General features: G+C 47.3%; 1 protein-coding gene across 1 annotated transcript in view; it reads right to left on the minus strand.

Moving 5' to 3' along the window:
- Window positions 1–20,455, minus strand: part of plxna1b (plexin A1b) — a gene marked incomplete at its 5' end in the record, with an annotated part of 141,134 nt that overhangs the window by 113,963 nt on the left and 6,716 nt on the right. The window contains one exon of the mRNA XM_079218930.1: window positions 12,153–12,335. Within this exon, the coding sequence (XP_079075056.1) occupies window positions 12,153–12,335 (183 nt within the window). The remainder of the gene's footprint in view (window positions 1–12,152; window positions 12,336–20,455) is intronic.

Consider the following 20,455-nt stretch of genomic DNA (forward strand, 5'->3'; position numbering starts at 1 on the left):
GCCGGGCCAGTTAGTCCCGTGAACTTTATGCGGCTGCTTCTCTCCAGCACACTTCATTCCCAGTGGCGGCCTTGACCCTCTTGCCTCCTCCTCGCTCCACTGCGTCACTAAATGCAGCCATTCCGGCTCCCGTAGGGCCCGTGATGGAGCTTTGGTCGCCTCCCAGTCACATTCATACCACCGGGCCTGTAATGAAACTATGGATTTTCCATCGCAGCGCTGACACTAACTGCCTGTTTGTCGTGCATCTGGTGTCTGCGGCGCTGCTCTGCACTGTGTACAGTACACGCAGAGGAGAGAACCCTCCAACAACCCCATTACTGTAATTCCTTTCACATTTCTCTGGCAATGGAAACGGTTTGTCAGCCGAAGAGCATTAACCCACTGCTGCACCGCCGAGAGCAGAGAAGACAGCGATGGACCGGTAGTGAATGAAGAGAGAAATCACACTTAACCTACACTCAAACATCACATAATACCCTTTTATTATGTGGAGGGGGTCAGGTTCTATAGTGATATGAACGTGTGCATCATGTGGATGGTTGTGGGTTCTATAGTGATATGAACGTGTACTTCATGTGGATGGTTGTGGGTTCTATGGTGATATGAACGTGTGCATCATGTGGATGGTTGTGGGTTCTATAGTGATATGAACGTGTACTTCATGTGGATGGTTGTGGGTTCTATAGTGATATGAACGTGTACTTCATGTGGATGGTTGTGGGTTCTATAGTAATATGAACGTGTACTTCATGTGGATGGTTGTGGGTTCTATAGTGATATGAACGTGTGCATCATGTGGATGGTTGTGGGTTCTATGGTGATATGAACGTGTGCATCATGTGGATGGTTGTGGGTTCTATAGTGATATGAACGTGTGCATCATGTGGATGGTTGTGGGTTCTATAGTGATATGAACGTGTGCATCATGTGGATGGTTGTGGGTTCTATAGTGATATGAACGTGTACTTCATGTGGATGGTTGTGGGTTCTATAGTGATATGAACGTGTACTTCATGTGGATGGTTGTGGGTTCTATAGTGATATGAACGTGTACTTCATGTGGATGGTTGTGGGTTCTATAGTGATATGAACGTGTACTTCATGTGGATGGTTGTGGGTTCTATGGTGATATGAACGTGTACTTCATGTGGATGGTTGTGGGTTCTATAGTGATATGAACGTGTACTTCATGTGGATGGTTGTGGGTTCTATGGTGATATGAACGTGTGCATCATGTGGATGGTTGTGGGTTCTATAGTGATATGAACGTGTACTTCATGTGGATGGTTGTGGGTTCTATAGTGATATGAACGTGTACTTCATGTGGATGGTTGTGGGTTCTATAGTAATATGAACGTGTACTTCATGTGGATGGTTGTGGGTTCTATAGTGATATGAACGTGTGCATCATGTGGATGGTTGTGGGTTCTATGGTGATATGAACGTGTGCATCATGTGGATGGTTGTGGGTTCTATAGTGATATGAACGTGTGCATCATGTGGATGGTTGTGGGTTCTATAGTGATATGAACGTGTGCATCATGTGGATGGTTGTGGGTTCTATAGTGATATGAACGTGTACTTCATGTGGATGGTTGTGGGTTCTATAGTGATATGAACGTGTACTTCATGTGGATGGTTGTGGGTTCTATAGTGATATGAACGTGTACTTCATGTGGATGGTTGTGGGTTCTATAGTGATATGAACGTGTACTTCATGTGGATGGTTGTGGGTTCTATGGTGATATGAACGTGTACTTCATGTGGATGGTTGTGGGTTCTATAGTGATATGAACGTGTGCATCATGTGGATGGTTGTGGGTTCTATAGTGATATGAACGTGTGCATCATGTGGATGGTTGTGGGTTCTATGGTGATATGAACGTGTGCATCATGTGGATGGTTGTGGGTTCTATAGTTTGGGAGCAGATGTAATATCTATAGTGTTGTGCGCGGTCGGCCACGTCCTCACAAACATGCCGAGGGAGTTAATGAGCAGTGTGCTGCCTCTGCAGTTTCATCTCTCTCTCTCTCATATCCGTCTTTTGCTCTCTCGCTCCCCCCAAACCCACGTGCACGAGCACGTGCACTGGGGTAAACATGACCTACAAGCCCACTTCTTTGCCGCCCCAGTTGAAGCTGCAGTCCCAGCACGGCTGCTGCAGCAACCCAGTTCCAATGTTGTGACTGTGTTCAACTCCCCTGCCTGCGCCACAAACGTCAATGCTCCCTGTGACTCCCTCCCTTCCTTCCTCCCCTCCCTCTCTTCCTCTTCCTCACTATCGCCAGCCGCGGCTGCCCCTGACTACTGTTGCCATGGCAACCGAGGTGCAGGCCCAGCCACCGGGGGGATTTGGAGACAACTTGGGAGTAAAGACCCCTATGTTATTGGAGCCTTATTACTGGGTGTGTGCTTTGTGTGTTCTCGGCCGTGACCGTGTTTATTGTTGTGTGCTCAAAACCCTCCGATGTCTTCTGCACAATAATAAAAGGGTCTCTGGCGGGGGCATCGCTGCAGTGAAGAGCCGCCACCACAGCAATGAAAGCCAAAGGTGCACACTCGTACTTAACGTCAGACTCATCATTGATTTAACTTAAGGGAGTGAGAGGAAGAACAGAAAAGACGAGTGAAGTGGAGAGAGAGAATCGTCTCTCTCTCCTCCCCCCTCGTACACACCCTGTGTGCTGGCCCTATCCATTCCAAGGTTATCAGTAATCCAATAGGTTTCCCTGGAAGCAGGCAGTTTTCCAGAGACACAGCCAATATCCTGAAAGCAGAAACATCCGGAAGGAATTCCAACCAGAGACACAGTGTTCCCTCTCTTCCTGTCTTTCTCTGACAGGATGAAGGGGTTCCTTCTGTCCTCGGCTATTTCTTTCATCTGTTCAACCCATTTCTGATTTTTTTTGGGTCTCCAGGACATTTTCTTGTTTCGCATTCAAGCTTCAGTTGGTCTCCTCTGTTCGGACTTGTTCGACATGAACACTAGTTCATACGCAGAAGGGCATGATGGCTCCCACACCGGCTGTCAATCATCTTAAAAACAACCCGACTACAGAAACTATCAACCATATTCCCTCAGACCACGCACACACATACACACACACACACACACACACACACACACGCTGGTGTTATTTCTGGGCCACTAGTTCCCTGCCAGTGACCCATGAATAGACAGAACAAGGCTCTTATGGTTGATAACACATAGCTGGGAGTCCTTGGGCTGCAGCCTGGAGTGAACACAGGATGCTTGGCATCAAGCAGCGGGGTGGCGTCACATGGTCTTCATCTCTTCACTAATGACAAATAATTCAATCCGCAGGGAAATCCATTGAAATCCATTGAGCGTGATGTTTAGCTTGTTTACAGTGCAATGGAAAGTGGTCCATAAAGTCTTTACATGGTGCTTTGACAGGACCATATCATCCCATCATGTAATGGAGTCCTTCAAACACGATCTGTGTGTCTTTCTATCCGTGTGTTTCCGTGTTCTCGTGTTTCCCGCCTGCTTTTCCGGCGGTGGGCATCTGTGTACTCGCATCCGTTAATGAGCGCGTGTGTGTAAATGTGTGTAAATGTGTGTGTGTCTCCGGCTTCTCTCCGGGGACCCGGTTTACGGTGCTTTAATTAGCTTAATCCACCGGCAACACATGGACCGAGGAGCGGAGAAGCAGAGGGGTGTGAGGATGGAGAGGTGGAAGAGAGGGAAGGGTAGACGGAGGAGAATATCTCTCCCCTGCCATTTGTTACTCCTACTCCAACGTGCACACACACACACACACACACACACACACACACGCACACCTCCATCTTGGCTCCTGGCCGTGTCCGTCGCTGGCCAGGCCATTGTAAAGCCCACAGAGGGAGGAAACTGTCTCTGAAATGGTCACATGTGCTGCTGGAGGCCAAGTGAACCATTTCCAGGGAGACGCCGCATTCAAACAGTCGCCAAGCTAAATGACCAATTAAATATGATCGTGAGGCCTTAATTGGTGTTCGCCAATTTAAAAAAGGCATCGCACAATTAAGGTTATAGAGACGGTAGGGAGGGGACTGGGGAGGGTGGAGAGGGGGTGGGGTGGGTGCTAATTCAGCAACCACAGGCAGGATTTGTGGCCAAGATCATTTTATATGGGAGATGGCGTGGAGAAATAATTGGGGGGGGATCAGATGGGAGGAGAAGGAGAAAGACCGAGTTGGGAGAGAGAGGGTGGGGAGGAGGGAAAGAAAAGAAGAAGATGCACAAACAAATGCTAGCCTTGGGAATAGATGCAATCAGCTCAGTCAGTCAGCTAATGACTAATTCCATGGAGAACAGAGAGGAGCAGAAAGAGAGTAGCGATGGTGTGAGTAAATCAAAGAGAGGAAAACAGAGGGGCTGGGTAAAAGAACAAGAGACAGACAGGGAGAGGAGAGATAGATGCATACATGACTAATTAAAGACTCCATCAGTTTGATACATTTCAACCAAAGGAAAGGATGGATAAATATTTTAGCATGGAGAGGAGACGATGAGATCTCTATCTCTCAGTGTTGAGAGGCTCAGAACCGGGAGGAGAGGAGGAAGAATGCAGCGGGAAGAAGAAATAACACAGAGAGCCTCCTCCTAAATGCAGAATTCTTCATTTTTAAAGGGCTTAGCAGATGGAAGTGGCAAAGCCACAAGGTCAGCTGCACCAATAATGGAGCCGTTAGGCGTTTCTTTGCAAGCTCTGCCAATGCTAACAACAAGAAGCTAAGCCACTGCTGGAGCAAGTGACTCCTCTTAATTACCATTAAATGAAATCTCAACTCAATAATTGGAGTGGACCCGCTGCCCTGCACACAAAGAAACTAATAACAAACAAGTGAGTTCACTTTAGCCAACTGTTACGCTCAACGATTAGCCAGAGGGTATTAGACCAGCGTGGGGAATTGGCTTTCCGCTTGGCTATCACCAACTATTATGCTAACAGGATTAGCCACGGGGTCAGTGCAATATGGCTAGCAGTGGTCAGGACGGGGAGCGGGCTGTAGACAGAAAGAGAGGGGGGCAAGTTACCGTGCATGCTAACGTTGTGTACACTGCAAAAAAGATATTTCAAGAAAGTAAAAAAAGCCTTGTATGAAGAAAATAAGTCATATTTGCCCAAAAAAAGAATATTAATCTTGTCAAGCATGTTTTGATTAGAAAAAATATCTAATTTTAGGAAAGTATGCCTTACTTTTTCTTGATTTTTGGCTTATTTTAAGAAATCTTGTCAAGCAAAAAAATGTGCCAATGGGGTAAGGGGTTTTTTTGATTTGATATTGGATGATTTGATTGAATATAAGATGTTTTGCTTCTTTCTAGAAGGGCTGTTTTTGCAGTGTAAGGCTGCAGACAGACAGGCTAGGGGCAAGTTACCGCGCATGCTAACGTTGTGTAAGGCTGCAGACAGACAGGCTAGGGGCAAGTTACCGCGCATGCTAACGTTGTGTAAGGCTGCAGGCTGAAGCGGTTCCCTCTGGGGACGGGGGGCGGGTGATTAGTTAGACTGCGGGAGTCGACCCCATGCTGCGTGAGGAGGATCAACACAGAGCTGTTCCATTCAGAGTTGTTTGTGTATCGCAAGGGTGTGTGTGTGTGTGTGTGTGTGTGTGTGTGTGTGTGTGTGTGTGTGTGTGTGTGTGTGTGTGCATGTGTGAGAGAGAAAGACAGACAGCGAACTCTATGCCCAGCTCAAATATTGCGGCCCTGAAAAGCTCATCATAGCCATGCGACGACACACTGGTGACAAACAAACCCAAAATAATTCCAGTAATCGCATTTTCTGTTCACTAATACAAAACTGGATGCAAATGTATGCGGGTGAACACAAATGTGCGTTTGTTGCTTTACACACACAGACGTTAATCATCTTAATGCCACTAATCAAAAACAATCTATTAAGAATCTATTAGCGTGGCGTAATCTGATAAACCAGCTTCCCATAGGAGTGTGAATGTGGATCTGGTACCGGCTGCATTTTTCACAGGAGACGAGCAAATGTGTTAGTAACTCATGTATTTACACTCATTTACACTTGTCATGTGGTATAATGAAGATAAACATCCTGTTATTTCCAGAGATTTAAGGCAATGTAATTGCATCACTCTGTAAACATCATTCCTGCCACTTCATGGCGAACGGTTCATAGCTTCCCAGTGCGGTTGTTCAGGGATTGAGGAGATCTGCACAGCCATTTGAAGATGCTCCTCTCTAAGCCAAGGCCTAAACTGGGAGCTGCTGGGCTTAATTGCAAGGTGTGTGAGTGTGAGAACATTGTGTGTTTGTGAAACACAGCCACTGTGAGCCAAAGGTAAGCGATGCCCGCTGGGCCACTGGTGCCGATCCCGCTGGACACTGTGCCGCCATCCAACGCGCCAACGTTATATCAATATATATATATATGTGTGTGTGTGTGTGTGTGTGTGTGTGAGAGTGAATGTGCTCATTTGTGCTCGTTAGTTTGAGGTATGACATCCCTTCTGGTGTCAGCATGTGTGTGTATGTCGTGCCTGTGTGCCAGAAGGGAGTGTGTCCGTGGAGCCTTGGCGCTGTGCCATCCAGCAGGTGTGCCGTGGACAGAGTCATGCCAGGACACAGCTCCACTTCTAGAGGCACAGACCATGCTGCATGTACACAACACTGCTGCAGTCATTTAGAGGCCGATATAATAAGAAGTAAACTTAAGGCGGAAACCGAACCGTATCATTATATAATAAAAAGACTTTTCCCGTGTATATGGTAAGAGGAAGCAGGGCTTCTTTGATGCTCTATCCAGAGATGTCTAATGGCGATGACCTAGAAACAGGTCCTCTCTTGGATCATGTGAGCATCCCAGCTCGCATCCAGACTCTTCTAATCTTCCCTTAAAAAATGGATTCTAGCATGGAACATTTATTATTCATCTCCCTTGCTCTTTCTTTTCCTCCTGTCTCTTTTTCTCCCGGCTTTCTTCCTCCACTCCTCACTTTGCCTCATTAACCCCTGGTAGTGGGGAATTAGGACGGCGAGGTGGTGGATGAGGGCCGTGCGGCGCCGGTCTCGGCCCGCTGGACCGGGCTGAAGGGCATTAGCACCCAGAGGATCGCAACATAGCGACGCTGTAACTAATCCAGAGATTTAAACCTGATTAGTTTAACGCGTTGCTCTGCGCTGCTGACATTACTGGTAATAGTTGCCGCTGAGTGTAAGGAGAGACGTTTACTGAGATTAGCGTTTAAGTGCAACGTGCAGTTCTTCATGGTGTCCCTTATTTAGGAGGAAATGTGGAGCACTGTGGTGGATGAAGCTAGAGACACTGGTTAAATGAGACTGCGTGTGCGTGTGTGTGTGTGTGTGTGTGGCATTAAATATTTTAAGAAGGCCCCTCATTACCATCTATCCTTACAACCTAAGTACTAAAACCCTGTTCCTGAGATGTGAAAGTGCACGTGTGCATGCACGTTTTTACATGCAAACTTTTAACATGTATGTAGATTTCAGCGTCTGTGTGTGTGTGTGTGTGTGTGTGTGTGTGTGTGTGTGTGTGTGTTGCCCTTTTTCTTTAATGAGAGAAAATGATTAGAGAAAAATAGCGACCACTATATCTCATCTCAACGTACACACACTCACACATGTGCACACACACACACACACACACACACACACACACACACACGCGCACACACAGCTCCACTATTATCAGGCAGAGCGATCTTTGATCACAGGAGGAAACAGACAGACAGAGCGGAAAGAGAATATGTGAGCAGCAGATGAAACAAATGAGAGAGCAGAAGCGGAGCGGCAACGTGAAGCAGCAACGGATGATTCACTTTATTAATTCATAACTAGTTTTACACTGGCTATTTGAGTTAGAATTACACCCATTAAAGACGTACAATAGGCAACAATCTAACACACGTCTGTTTCGGCAGCACCGAGGCCCGAGGTCACACCTGAGCGCTGCGTTCCCTCCGAGGCCGGAGTGCGTCACTGTAGTGCAGGAATGCTCCACGGGGAGATGCCGTGTGCTTTGCCAGGAGGACGTGCCAACAGGTGGACTGCTGCTGGGAACCACAGGGATAATTGATATCCGCACGCAGCAGGTATACGGAGACGGAGGCCACAGTCAGGACCGGTTACCACGCCACACCGGGACAGGAAGCTCGCTGGCCGGCTACGCATTCATTTGATGGAGTTGATTGCATGCTAAGAGAGGCTACTTGTGGAGGAAGATTTACTGTATGTGAACCTCCATGCCCTCTACCTCAACTCCCCTTTCACCGCCTCATCCGTTCTGCATTGGTTTGCGACCGCATGCAGTCGTGTGAACTAATGACCGAACGGCTGCACAAAGGCGGCCTCTGTGCCGCGGCCGGGCAACTCGTGGCTGGCTGAGCCAAATGATGACACACACACACACACACACACACACACTTTCCCTCCTTCCTCACTTCATCTACTGGTCAGATGTTATTAGTGTGTGTGTGTATTTGTGCGTGCTTGTTCGGGTGGAGGTCCGGCCTCTCAAGGCTGGGAGGTGGACAGAGACATTTAAATGCAACACACACACACACACACACACACACACACACACACACACACACACACACAGGGGAGTTTGACAGGGCGGCATTATGCACCAGTAGAACAATCATCAGTCAACGGCCTCTTGATGAGGACACGGCGGTCCCAGTGGAATACGTCTCTGACTCCACACGTTAACCCCTCCACCGCCACGTGACCAGCGGAGTCCTGACCCTCGACATGCAGCGTTAACGCTCAGCTACAGCGTATATTTATATTTGTGAGATTGTCGTTATTCGATTATTATTCTTGACTTTCCATCAACTAAAACTTTCGATCCGCCGTCGTTCATAAAAGCCAACAGTGTCTGATCGAGTCCCGCCTCTCTCTTTGGGACGCCTTCATCCTCTCATCAGATAACGGAGCTCATGTTCTTGCTCAAGGAGACCTCAGCACAACCAATGCTAATTACTTTACGGACACACTTTGACTGAAGCGGAGGTCACTCCCTCTGCTGGCCTCGGCTCAACGGATCTGCGTGAAGGACATTTAGGAACTTCTTTGGCATTTATTTTACTCCCAGGGTGCGCTTGTCTGTGTTAAACTGGACGTTTCAGTGGCATGTTGGAGCTGACGCGCTGCTGGAGGCCTGCTTTGCTTCACTGAAGGCACCACCTGAGCCCGGCCCGGCCTCAATGGCTCGCAGCGGGTACATGGGTTTCCACCGCCGCATGCACACGGCAGATGGCTGGAATCGACCCGCAGCTGAAGAACCCTAACGCGTGTCTGCAGTTTAAAGAACAAGCGCTTCCAATAGGTATTGGATTATCGACCGGGATCCTCCCTTTTGTCCGGTGGTCTGAGCCCACCTATTGAGACGCTGTGTGTGATGGTCATGGCGAATGCCCTCGCATTGTCGGCGCTCAACAGCGCCTGAAAGTGCAGGAAGTGGCCGAGAGAATCACTCGAAGGCCCATCTGCTTCCTGCTTTGCCACGCAGAGGGAGGCGGCTTAGTCACGGTGCTCCTTTAGACGCAGAGAGACTTGTGAGCGAGATATGGAACGTAAAGCTGCCTCGGTCTACGACATAATGAGACAGTCAAAGGGAATGAAGGCTTTTAACCCGAAATATTAAGAGCAGCGTATCATCGCTGTGTCCTTGACCAGATGACCGCTGGAATTAGTTCATCACGCCAGTGGACATCACCTCTCGTTATCGCTTCCTCTCTATCCGCTCCATCTTCATATCTCTCTCCCTTCCTCTGCCTGCATCTCCTATCTTTGCAGCATCAAACCAGGACTCATTAGTAAAAGCTTCCCTGTGTGTGTGTGTGTGTGTGTGTGTGTGTGTGTGTGTGTGTGTGTGTGTGTGTGTGTGTGTGTGTGTGGCCAACAGAGCACAGAGGGACTTCATTAGTGCATTAAACATGTTGTTTGTGCCGTCGCTGTGTTGCTCTGGACAACCTTGAGCGCTGTAGTTGGTTAAAAATAGACGATGTGTAGATAACAAAGCATATCAAAGCACTTCAGGTCCAGCCAAATGAGGAATGAAGAGATGCTTCAGGTACAATAATGTTACTTAAAGTACCCTGATGAAGAAAGGATCCTCTTGGCTCAAACTCATCCACACAGCCATGATGACGCGCAGCAAACTCAGCGACTCGTGTTGGTTTTATAGAGTGGATGAATCCTCTCCACTCTCCTCCTCTCCTAAGACAGAAACACACAGTAGAAAGCTGCCTCCTCGTAGCACAGCCATCCATCTTACCAGTATGCTGCCTGCTTCTACCCTATCTCCCTTCAGCACCCTCGGGCGTGGCTATATAAACAGCATTCAATGCTAGTGCTCTCCAGAGGGAAGAGCAGGACTGCGCTCCATCACGGCCCTCATGCACTGCTGCTAAACAGAGCCGACAACATCCCACGACTCAAACATCTCCTGCTGCTGATGAGATAATACGCACACGTATGAAATCACCGACAGGAACGATGACACAGAGTGGAAGAGGACGAGCGGCTGCCGGATCAGAGGAAAGATCCGTTATCACAAGCTGCTAATTCAGTTGCTGCGTTTCCATTTTCTACATCATCTCTTCATTACGTTGCCTTCTCTCTCTTTCTTACTGTCATTATGTATCTGGCAGAGCTGTGTGTGTGTGTGTGTGTGTGTCTCTGTGTGTGTGTGTGAGAATGTCAGGTTTTAGATATTGTTCCCTTCTATGCAAATTGAATATTTTCCAAGACCAGATTTCTAGTTGTTTTGGGATTTTCTGTCTGAAACAGAAGGCAGCCAAAAGAACTGCAGGCTCTTTGGCTCTGTTCTCTCTCACACACACACACACACATATATACACACACACACACACACACACACAGTTCTCAGGTGTTCCACAGAAGGAAAGTCATGTGACGACAGCTCCATAAATAAAGGGCGTACTGCCAGGCTAAGTGAGCGGCTGTCACTTTGACAAATGCTCGGCGCTGAATCTTAGTCAACACTGTATTGTTTGTTGTCTCTCGCTCCCTCATAAACACAAACACACAACAGATCCATGCCGTCACAAGCGTACACATTATTATGCGCACTGTGAGTGACAAACACACAAACTCGGCGCGCATACACAAACAGGCATTAAGAGCACACACACACGCAGGCTGATTATACATTCATAATATTGAATGGATGACAGGTCTTGAGCAGTGCGGCGGGAAACGGGGTGAATTCTAATGAGGTGGCGTTTAGACTGGATACACACACACACACACACACACACACACACACAAAGACATGACACATGGTAACGAATGCCCAGGCTGCACACACGCATGTTACACAGATAGAATGGTAATTAGGCTACATTGTAAGAGCACACATCTCACATACAGCCGCCGTCATTAATGTTCCATGAATGTATTTTCAAACCACGCTTTCTCATCCCTCCACAACAGGATGCAGCCGCTGCACAAGCGCAGTCAGACTATGCATCTGATGTCGACACAAAGCAACCACAAAGAAAATAACTCTCACGAAACAGAAAGCTGGAACTGAAAGTCAAACTCTCACAGAACACGGAAAGTTAATTAGTCCATCCATCAGCGCTCTTTCCCTCCATCCACCTGAATCAACCCCTGCACAGCTGACCAGAGCAGAAGAGGCATTCACAGGCATCGCTGTTGGATTGATTGAAGGCGAGCTCTTAAAGTGAGGCGTAGATACAGCAGTAACAGTTTATGTGTGACGTGACTAACATGGCAATCGATGGGGGAGTGGCCAAAGACTTGCTTTAAGTTGCTTGTTAAAGGAACAGGTTTTAAAGAGGTGCTTCAATGTCTTGTTGGAAACGACCACCAGCGAGAAAAACGGGGTTGACTGCATTTAATGTTAGCGTAAAAAGAGCCTGCAAAGTGACGCACAGCGATTAAGCTGCGAGTCTACAGTTCATTAAGTGAACAATAACCATCACTAGGAATATAATCGCCGTTCCAAACAGGAAAAATGTAATCTCTGAACTACTCGCATCCATTGAGCTACATTTCCTAGAAATGACGAGCGCCGAAAGAGCACGTTGGCTCCACACTTTAGGATTTAGAGGCAATTTTCCTTCAGCGACAAAAAAATGAAATCGCTCCTACCTTCTTCAGTTTGCCGTTCCGCGTGCCGACAAACGCCACGGTGTTGCCGCGGTAGTCGTACGCCGCCACCGAGGTCATGCCGTCGTCTTTGTCGATGAAGAGCGGCGTGCCCTCGATGGTGCTGGTCCCGCCCAGAGGCTGGTTGAAGTCCTGGCCGCAGAAGTTATCGTCGATCTGCAGCGGCTGCAGGGAAACAGAGAAGACAGTCAGGCGAGAACACGGTCGTCCGGCATTCAGGACGTTAGCTTTTGGAATAAGCAAAACACACACAAGGGAACGAGGCTGCTGTGTTAAAATGTTCTAAAAGACGCCACACACTATTTCATCTTGTGCCATGTTTAAAATAATGCCATTTCTTTTGTATTTTGAAGCCATATCTGGGTAAAGAAATTCAAAACCGAGAGAGAAAGACTGTGAGAAAACAGGAAATGAAACATGACAAAGGTCAAGACTTCAAGCGCATCAGTGCAGAGAATTCAAAGGACGAGTGTGTGTGTGTGTGTGTGTGTGTGTGCATCTTCATGGCTTTTATTTGATTATGCTAGATGTTAACATGAACTCTCTTCTTTCTCCCATGACTCAGTGACGCCGCTCCATGGCGGTGATGCTGGCGACCATGTGACCATATGTGGAGCATTCCCGTGTCACGAGGGGCCCGTCGGCCCCAGGCGGTCAACCGACCCTTCAAACGCATTAACCAGTCACCACACACAGTGCCCCACACACACACACACACACACACACACACTAATCAGCAGGGCAAGTTCCACACACAATGGAGGCTTTGTTCAACTGACACATGTTGTACTTTGTAATTTGCAAATATTTACTTTTTCCAGCTTCCACAATGTAAGAATTTCTCCTTTTTTCCCTCCTTTTTATATCAGTCAATCCATTAACTTTGTCTTTTTAATAAAGTGAGCAATTTAAGGACATACATTTGGGCTATTAGATATTATTCCATATTTATCAACTCATTTAAATTGTGAGGATTATAGACCGGGAAAATTATAACGACTAACCCACGGTTTAATAAAACGTGTGTGTGTGTCAACAAATGCAGTGTGTGTGTGTGTGTGTGTGTGTGTGTGTGTGTGGATTGACTGCTATTGTGTGGACCTGAATGGGCATCGGTGTGTGAGCCAACATGCGAGTTACACACACACACACAGGAGTGTGTAAATGACGGTGTAATCCAGAGTCTTATCGCTACATCATCTGATTGATCCAACAGGAGAAAAGATAACCCCTCCTCCTCCCTCACACTCACACACACACACACACACACACACACACACACACACACACACCTTCCTGATCGGACTAAATTGCCTGCAGCTCAGCACATGTCAATAACCAGTTTTTCTTCCTTTTTCTACTTTCTCACTCTTTTTCTCCGTCTGCTTCCAGCTGATACAGTAACTGAGCGAACATCAATACCCTGTTCCTACCTCCTTCTATCATCCCTCCTCCCTGTTTCTACCTCCTTCTATCATCCCTCCTCCTCCCTGTTTCTACCTCCTTCTATCATCCCTCCTCCCTGTTCCTACCTCCTCCTATCATCCCTCCTCCCTGTTCCTACCTCCTTCTATCATCCCTCCTCCCTGTTCCTACCTCCTTCTATCATCCCTCCTCCTCCCTGTTTCTACCTCCTTCTATCATCCCTCCTCCCTGTTCCTACCTCCTCCTATCATCCCTCCTCCCTGTTTCTACCTCCTCCTATCATCCCTCCTCCCTGTTTCTACCTCCTTCTATCATCCCTCCTCTGTCCTGTTTCTACCTCCTTCTATCATCCCTCCTCCCTGTTCCTACCTCCTTCTATCATCCCTCCTCCTCCCTGTTCCGACCTCCTTCTATCATCCCTCCTCCCTGTTCCTACCTCCTTCTATCATCCCTCCTCCTCCCTGTTCCTACCTCCTTCTATCATCCCTCCTCCTCCCTGTTCCGACCTCCTTCTATCATCCCTCCTCCCTGTTTCTACATCCTTCTATCATCCCTCCTCCCTGTTTCTACCTCCTTCTATCATCCCTCCTCCCTGTTTCTACCTCCTTCTATCATCCCTCCTCCCTGTTTCTACCTCCTTCTATCATCCCTCCTCCCTGTTCCTACCTCCTTCTATCATCCCTCCTCCCTGTTTCTACCTCCTTCTATCATCCCTCCTCCTCCTTGTTCCTACCTCCTTCTATCATCCCTCCTCCCTGTTTCTACCTCCTTCTATCATCCCTCCTCTGTCCTGTTTCTACCTCCTTCTATCATCCCTCCTCCCTGTTCCTACCTCCTTCTATCATCCCTCCTCTGTCCTGTTTCTACCTCCTTCTATCATCCCTCCTCCTCCCTGTTTCTACCTCCTTCTATCATCCCTCCTCCCTGTTTCTACCTCCTTCTATCATCCCTCCTCCTCCCTGTTTCTACCTCCTTCTATCATCCCTCTTCCCTGTTTCTACCTCCTTCTATCATCCCTCCTCCCTGTTCCTACCTCCTTCTATCATCCCTCCTCCTCCCTGTTCCTACCTCCTTCTATCATCCCTCCTCCTCCCTGTTTCTACCTCCTTCTATCACCCCTCCTCTGTCCTGTTTCTACCTCCTTCTATCATCCCTCCTCTGTCCTGTTTCTACCTCCTTCTATCATCCCTCCTCCCTGTTCCTACCTCCTTCTATCATCCCTCCTCCCTGTTTCTACCTCCTTCTATCATCCCTCCTCCTCCCTGTTTCTACCTCCTTCTATCATCCCTCCTCCTCCCTGTTCCTACCTCCTTCTATCATCCCTCCTCCTCCCTGTTCCTACCTCCTTCTATCATCCCTCCTCCTCCCTGTTCCTACCTCCTTCTATCACCCCTCCTCTGTCCTGTTTCTACCTCCTTCTATCATCCCTCCTCCTCCCTGTTCCTACCTCCTTCTATCATCCCTCCTCCTCCCTGTCCTACCTCCTTCTATCATCCCTCCTCCTCCCTGTTCCTACCTCCTTCTATCACCCCTCCTCTGTCCTGTTTCTACCTCCTTCTATCATCCCTCCTCCCTGTTCCTACCTCCTTCTATCATCCCTCCTCCTCCCTGTTCCTACCTCCTTCTATCATCCCTCCTCCCTGTTCCTACCTCCTTCTATCATCCCTCCTCCTCCCTGTTCCTACCTCCTTCTATCACCCCTCCTCTGTCCTGTTTCTACCTCCTTCTATCATCCCTCCTCCTCCCTGTTCCTACCTCCTTCTATCACCCCTCCTCTGTCCTGTTTCTACCTCCTTCTATCATCCCTCCTCCTCCCTGTTCCTACCTCCTTCTATCACCCCTCCTCTGTCCTGTTTCTACCTCCTTCTATCATCCCTCCTCCCTGTTTCTACCTCCTTCTATCATCCCTCCTCTGTCCTGTTCCTACCTCCTTCTATCATCCCTCCTCCCTGTTTCTACCTCCTTCTATCATCCCTCCTCTGTCCTGTTTCTACCTCCTTCTATCATCCCTCCTCCCTGTTCCTACATCCTTCTATCATCCCTCCTCTGTCCTGTTCCTACCTCCTTCTATCATCCCTCCTCCCTGTTTCTACCTCCTTCTATCATCCCTCCTCCTCCCTGTTTCTACCTCCTTCTATCATCCCTCCTCCTCCCTGTTTCTACCTCCTTCTATCATCCCTCCTCTGTCCTGTTCCTACATCCTTCTATCATCCCTCCTCCCTGTTTCTACCTCCTTCTATCATCCCTCCTCTGTCCTGTTTCTACCTCCTTCTATCATCCCTCCTCTCTCTCTCTCTCTGCCACTCCTCCCCTCTTTGGACCTGCATTGTGTTCTCAAAGAGTGGAGAGGTGGCGGGTTATCAACTGGAATGCTTCACTCGGCACAGCGATCAGCACATCGTCAAAGTAGTGTGTGTGTGTGTGTGTGTGTGTGTGTGTGTGTGTGTGTGTGTGTGTGTGTCAGAAAGTGAGAGACAGGAACACACACAGCCATTACCTGAAACAACTTTCTTTTGGAACGACTAATGGCTCAGGGCCAATCTCTTTGCTCGGAACAAAGGAGGCTGACAGAAAACACACACACACACACACACACACACACACACACACACACACACACACACACAAGCTTATTTTCTGTGTACACATAGATTTTCCTACAAGTAACAAAACAATTCCCATCGTCTTCATATGACATACAACTAGGGGTTGTAATTGTTAAATCATATGTGGGAGAAAAATCCATCAATCTGAACCACACACACACACACACACACACACACACACACACACACACACACACACACACACACACACACACACACACACACACACACACACACACACACACACAATCCAATGCCGTCAGAGCCTCAGGAAGACAAGTTAAAAGGGTTAATCCATCTTCTAGGAGGAGACTCACAGTCAAAGAATACTGTATACAGTCGCCCCAAGAGTCCACGAGGGTTAACACACACACACACACACACACACACACACACACACACACACACACACACACAGTAGCCTATATGGTCTCTCTGGGGTACTGGAGGGTAGAGGTGCAACAGCATTCCTGGCCAAACAGCGTAGATCAGCATGGAATAAAGGCGTTTCCCTTGAGGTTGGAAAGCGTTTTAACGGAGGCGACATTCTGATGTTGGTTCTGCAGCTTCAGGCCTAAAGGATCCCACGTGAATCAGAGCTGCTGTTCAGGGTGGAAGGAATCTTCCTCTCTGTGGTCTCTGCAGGGTTATTAGCTGGAGACCGTATTTAACGTTCTGCAGTGTTTCCAAACACAGAAGGAGCCGGGGAGGAGAGAGTTAAGCCAACAACCTTCCCCTGACTTTGGCAGCAGGGTCTCAGAAATGCAGAAGAGGAGGCTTCTTGTTTGCCTTCTCCCAGGGTGCATGTGGTGTGAATGAATTTGTGGATTTGCACTTCACTGGGGCTCGGTCTTTTCTTCTCGACACGAGTGTGTTTCTACCACTGCTTTGATCACTTATAATCCATCAAAATAAGATTGCATTTGTACATCGCTTTGGAAGGTTGCAACTAATGTGTGTGTGTGTGTGTGTGTGTGTGTGTGTGTGTGTGTGTGTGTGTGTGTGTGTGTGTGTGTGTGTGTGTGTGTGTGTGCGTGTGTGTGTGTTGAGTTCGGTCACTTTTGCAGTGCCATGTTGTGATGTTTAATCATCGTTTTAGTGGTTTAGTAAGTGTTTTAGTACTGAAACAGGAGACAGCTAATAGAGGCTAGCATCATTAGCTACTGATGCTAATCGCGCGCTAGTAGTTTCGCGCCAGTGTAGCGTCAGTCCCGTGACAGCTATACACAGTACTATATATATATATATATATTTATATTTTTGAGGTTGTGTGTTCACAGTTCATGTTATATTTGTGTCTAAAACAAACAAGTCAGAGCAGCGGAAGAGAGACGGTCCAGATACTGGTAGATATTGATTTGGACTGTATTGTTGTGTTTTCACAGAGAGAAGCACAGCGTGTAACATACTTTGGATCCTAAACTATGATCTTTAATGGGAGTTTGGAAAGGGTTAACAAGCCGTCATAGAGTGAACATTACACTGTGTTTATACTTCATAACCGTCAGCTGATCTTCAAGGTCACAGAGATAAATGTAACCTAGATCCTGCTGATAATATGTGAGGACCGCACACAAAGACACACACACCACATGTACATTCTGTATATATTATGTATATTTAAACCCAGAGCGGTCTCCAGATAACAGCTAGAGGTGGTTTCCCCTGAGTGGAGCTGCTTCAGCCCATTCACATTGCAAAACGATGAAATATAGTCATTCATAAGGCAGCAAACACGGGCGTGCACACAGCTCGGCCCACCATAACACTGACTGATTACAGATGTGTGCTGGAGGAAAGGTTGAATAATCATTCCCCCTATGATTGCTATTTCTTTAACGTATTACGTCAAGAAAAATATGTCTGAGCACACACAGCGCCGACCACAAGTGGAATTTGTCAATACTAACCTCCATTCATATGGAGGGCAGAATACAATATGGGCTTATGCACAGGAGCAAGGTGTTGTTGTTGTTCGAGTACACTGCTGTGTAGCGCGGCTAGTGGGGCGGAAGGGAAACACCTATGGAAAACACAAAACAATCCTGCACTTGGCAACGGGAATTAATTGGGCAGCGCGTTGCATTAACAAGCGCCGCGCTTCTCCATAAAAACCTGTTTGTGCAGAATGAAAACAAAAAGTATCCTGTGGAGAGCTGAAAAAGGACGCAAGAAAAAAGGGACAGAAGTGGCTAGTGCTAATGCTAACAGCATGGTTTCAAGACAAGCCTGTAATTTGTGTGTGTGTGTGTGTGTGTGTGTGTGTGTGTGCTTGCAGGTGCCTTTTTTCCTGATCCGTGTGTTTGCGTCGATGTGTACATGCAGCTGGCTCCAAGTGGAGTGAACAATTCACGGTGAGGCTGCTCATAAATTACCCAGAAATCTCAGCGGGGGCCTTGAACTCATGGAGACGTTGCCGGAGTTTCTGCATGAAGAATAAACACTTGTGCTGCAGTGTTTGTGTTGCCTTATAAAGCAGGAGAGCAACCTAGCATCCGATGCTAACCATAGTTGCACATTCATAACGCAAAGAGAGTGAGTGCGTGTGTGTGCGTGTGTGTGTGTGTGTGTGTCCCAAACACGCCATACTTACAAGCATGGCTGGGAAGTATAGCTTCACTGATGCTGCTGCTTTCTTAATAATATCAGGGATGGTGACACAAACCGATGTGTTTTAATAATAACATTATTTACTTCTACAAATGTGAATGCACCTTTTAATCGGCGCCAATCTGTGAAGCTATGGGTCAGTTTTGTACTTTTTTTATGTCAATTTGATGGACATCCCAGCTCTTTGCCAATAAACATCAGTGAGGTTCAGCCTCCATAAAGAGAACCCTGCACATGACATGCAGTGAGCATAATTATAGCACATTAATGTAAAAAACAAGCACACAGTCACACCTGTGTGTGCAGGATAGCGAGGAGTAAAGCGCCTCACGGGGATCCTCGCCGACGTCAGCCGTGAGGCTCCATGGAGACGGCGTCTCAAAGGTGTGAGATCAGATGCACGAGGCATTCAAAAGTGTTTATACGCTTCAAAAGAGGAATATGGTGGAAAAATAAGGAGGAAGAAATGAATTCGTTCAAACTATTTACAATCGATGAATTATTTCCTCACGAGATTCAGTCGCTGTTTTCCAGAATCTGTTACTGGATCCTAACTGATCAATAATTTAGAAAGAGAGATGACTGCACCAATTCTGTATTCATGGTTTGCAGGGCAGTAATTTCTGTGTTGAGTGCTCTCCAGCAGACACTGGGACCTCAAGGAGCTGGCACCCGTTCAGAGCGCTGCTTCCAGAAGCTGTCGCCACATGTTTCCACCGCAGCCCAACAGAGCGGTGGAGGCACAGGAGGCACAATCTGTACGGATACGTGCGGATGTGCAGGGAGAAAGAGAAAGACAGCGGCTAGCTAGATATCAAGGCTAGCTAACGGTAGCTAGCTAACGGGCTGCTAACACGCTCCTCCCTCCATCATCACCACAGGCGCCTTTAAGCAAAGTACCATCACATTTGCATAGAAATCGCACTTCAGCATTTTCAAAAACATATTATACCTATTTTATTATAAATATCCAGGAATGTATTTACTCTTTATATTAAAGAAGAGCAGACAATATGCTTTTTTTTTAAAGAAAAACTTCTTTTAATTACTTTGTGAGTTAATTAGCATTTTTTCAAATGTTCTTCTTAAATTCTTCTAATTGGTAAAAACAAACTTAAAGCCACTATTAGCATGCGGCGCACAGGAACAGCCTGCTCCACTTCCTGATTACTGCTGATAATGATGTATGCAACACACACACACACACACACACAGCTGATCAATACATCACTACACACACAATTAGAAACATTAGAGGGAGCTGCAGACGGGATTGTTGAGCTAAACACTCCTCAGAGAGAGAGAGAGACAGAAAGAAAGAGAGAGAGAGACAGAGAAAGACAGAAAGAGAGCGAGAGGGTGGAGAGACAAAGAGAGCAAAAAAAGACAGAAAGAAAGTGGAGTCAGAAAGAAAGAAAGAAAGAAAGAGGGAGGGGAGAGAGAGAGAGAGAGAGAGAGAGAGAGAGAGAGAGAGACTGTCTGCATGGGGTCTTCTCCAAAGGGTTTATGCTAATGAGTTGAGTGACACTTCAGCTCAGAGTGTGTGTGACATTGTGAGCTCACACACATCATAATTCTGAATAAAGAAGGTGAAATATGAATGAAACATAACTCATTAGCATCAACAGCGCTTCAGACTCGTTC

The sequence above is a fragment of the Taurulus bubalis genome (genome assembly GCF_910589615.1).
Source record: "Taurulus bubalis genome assembly, chromosome: 5".
Taxonomy (NCBI): domain Eukaryota; kingdom Metazoa; phylum Chordata; class Actinopteri; order Perciformes; family Cottidae; genus Taurulus; species Taurulus bubalis.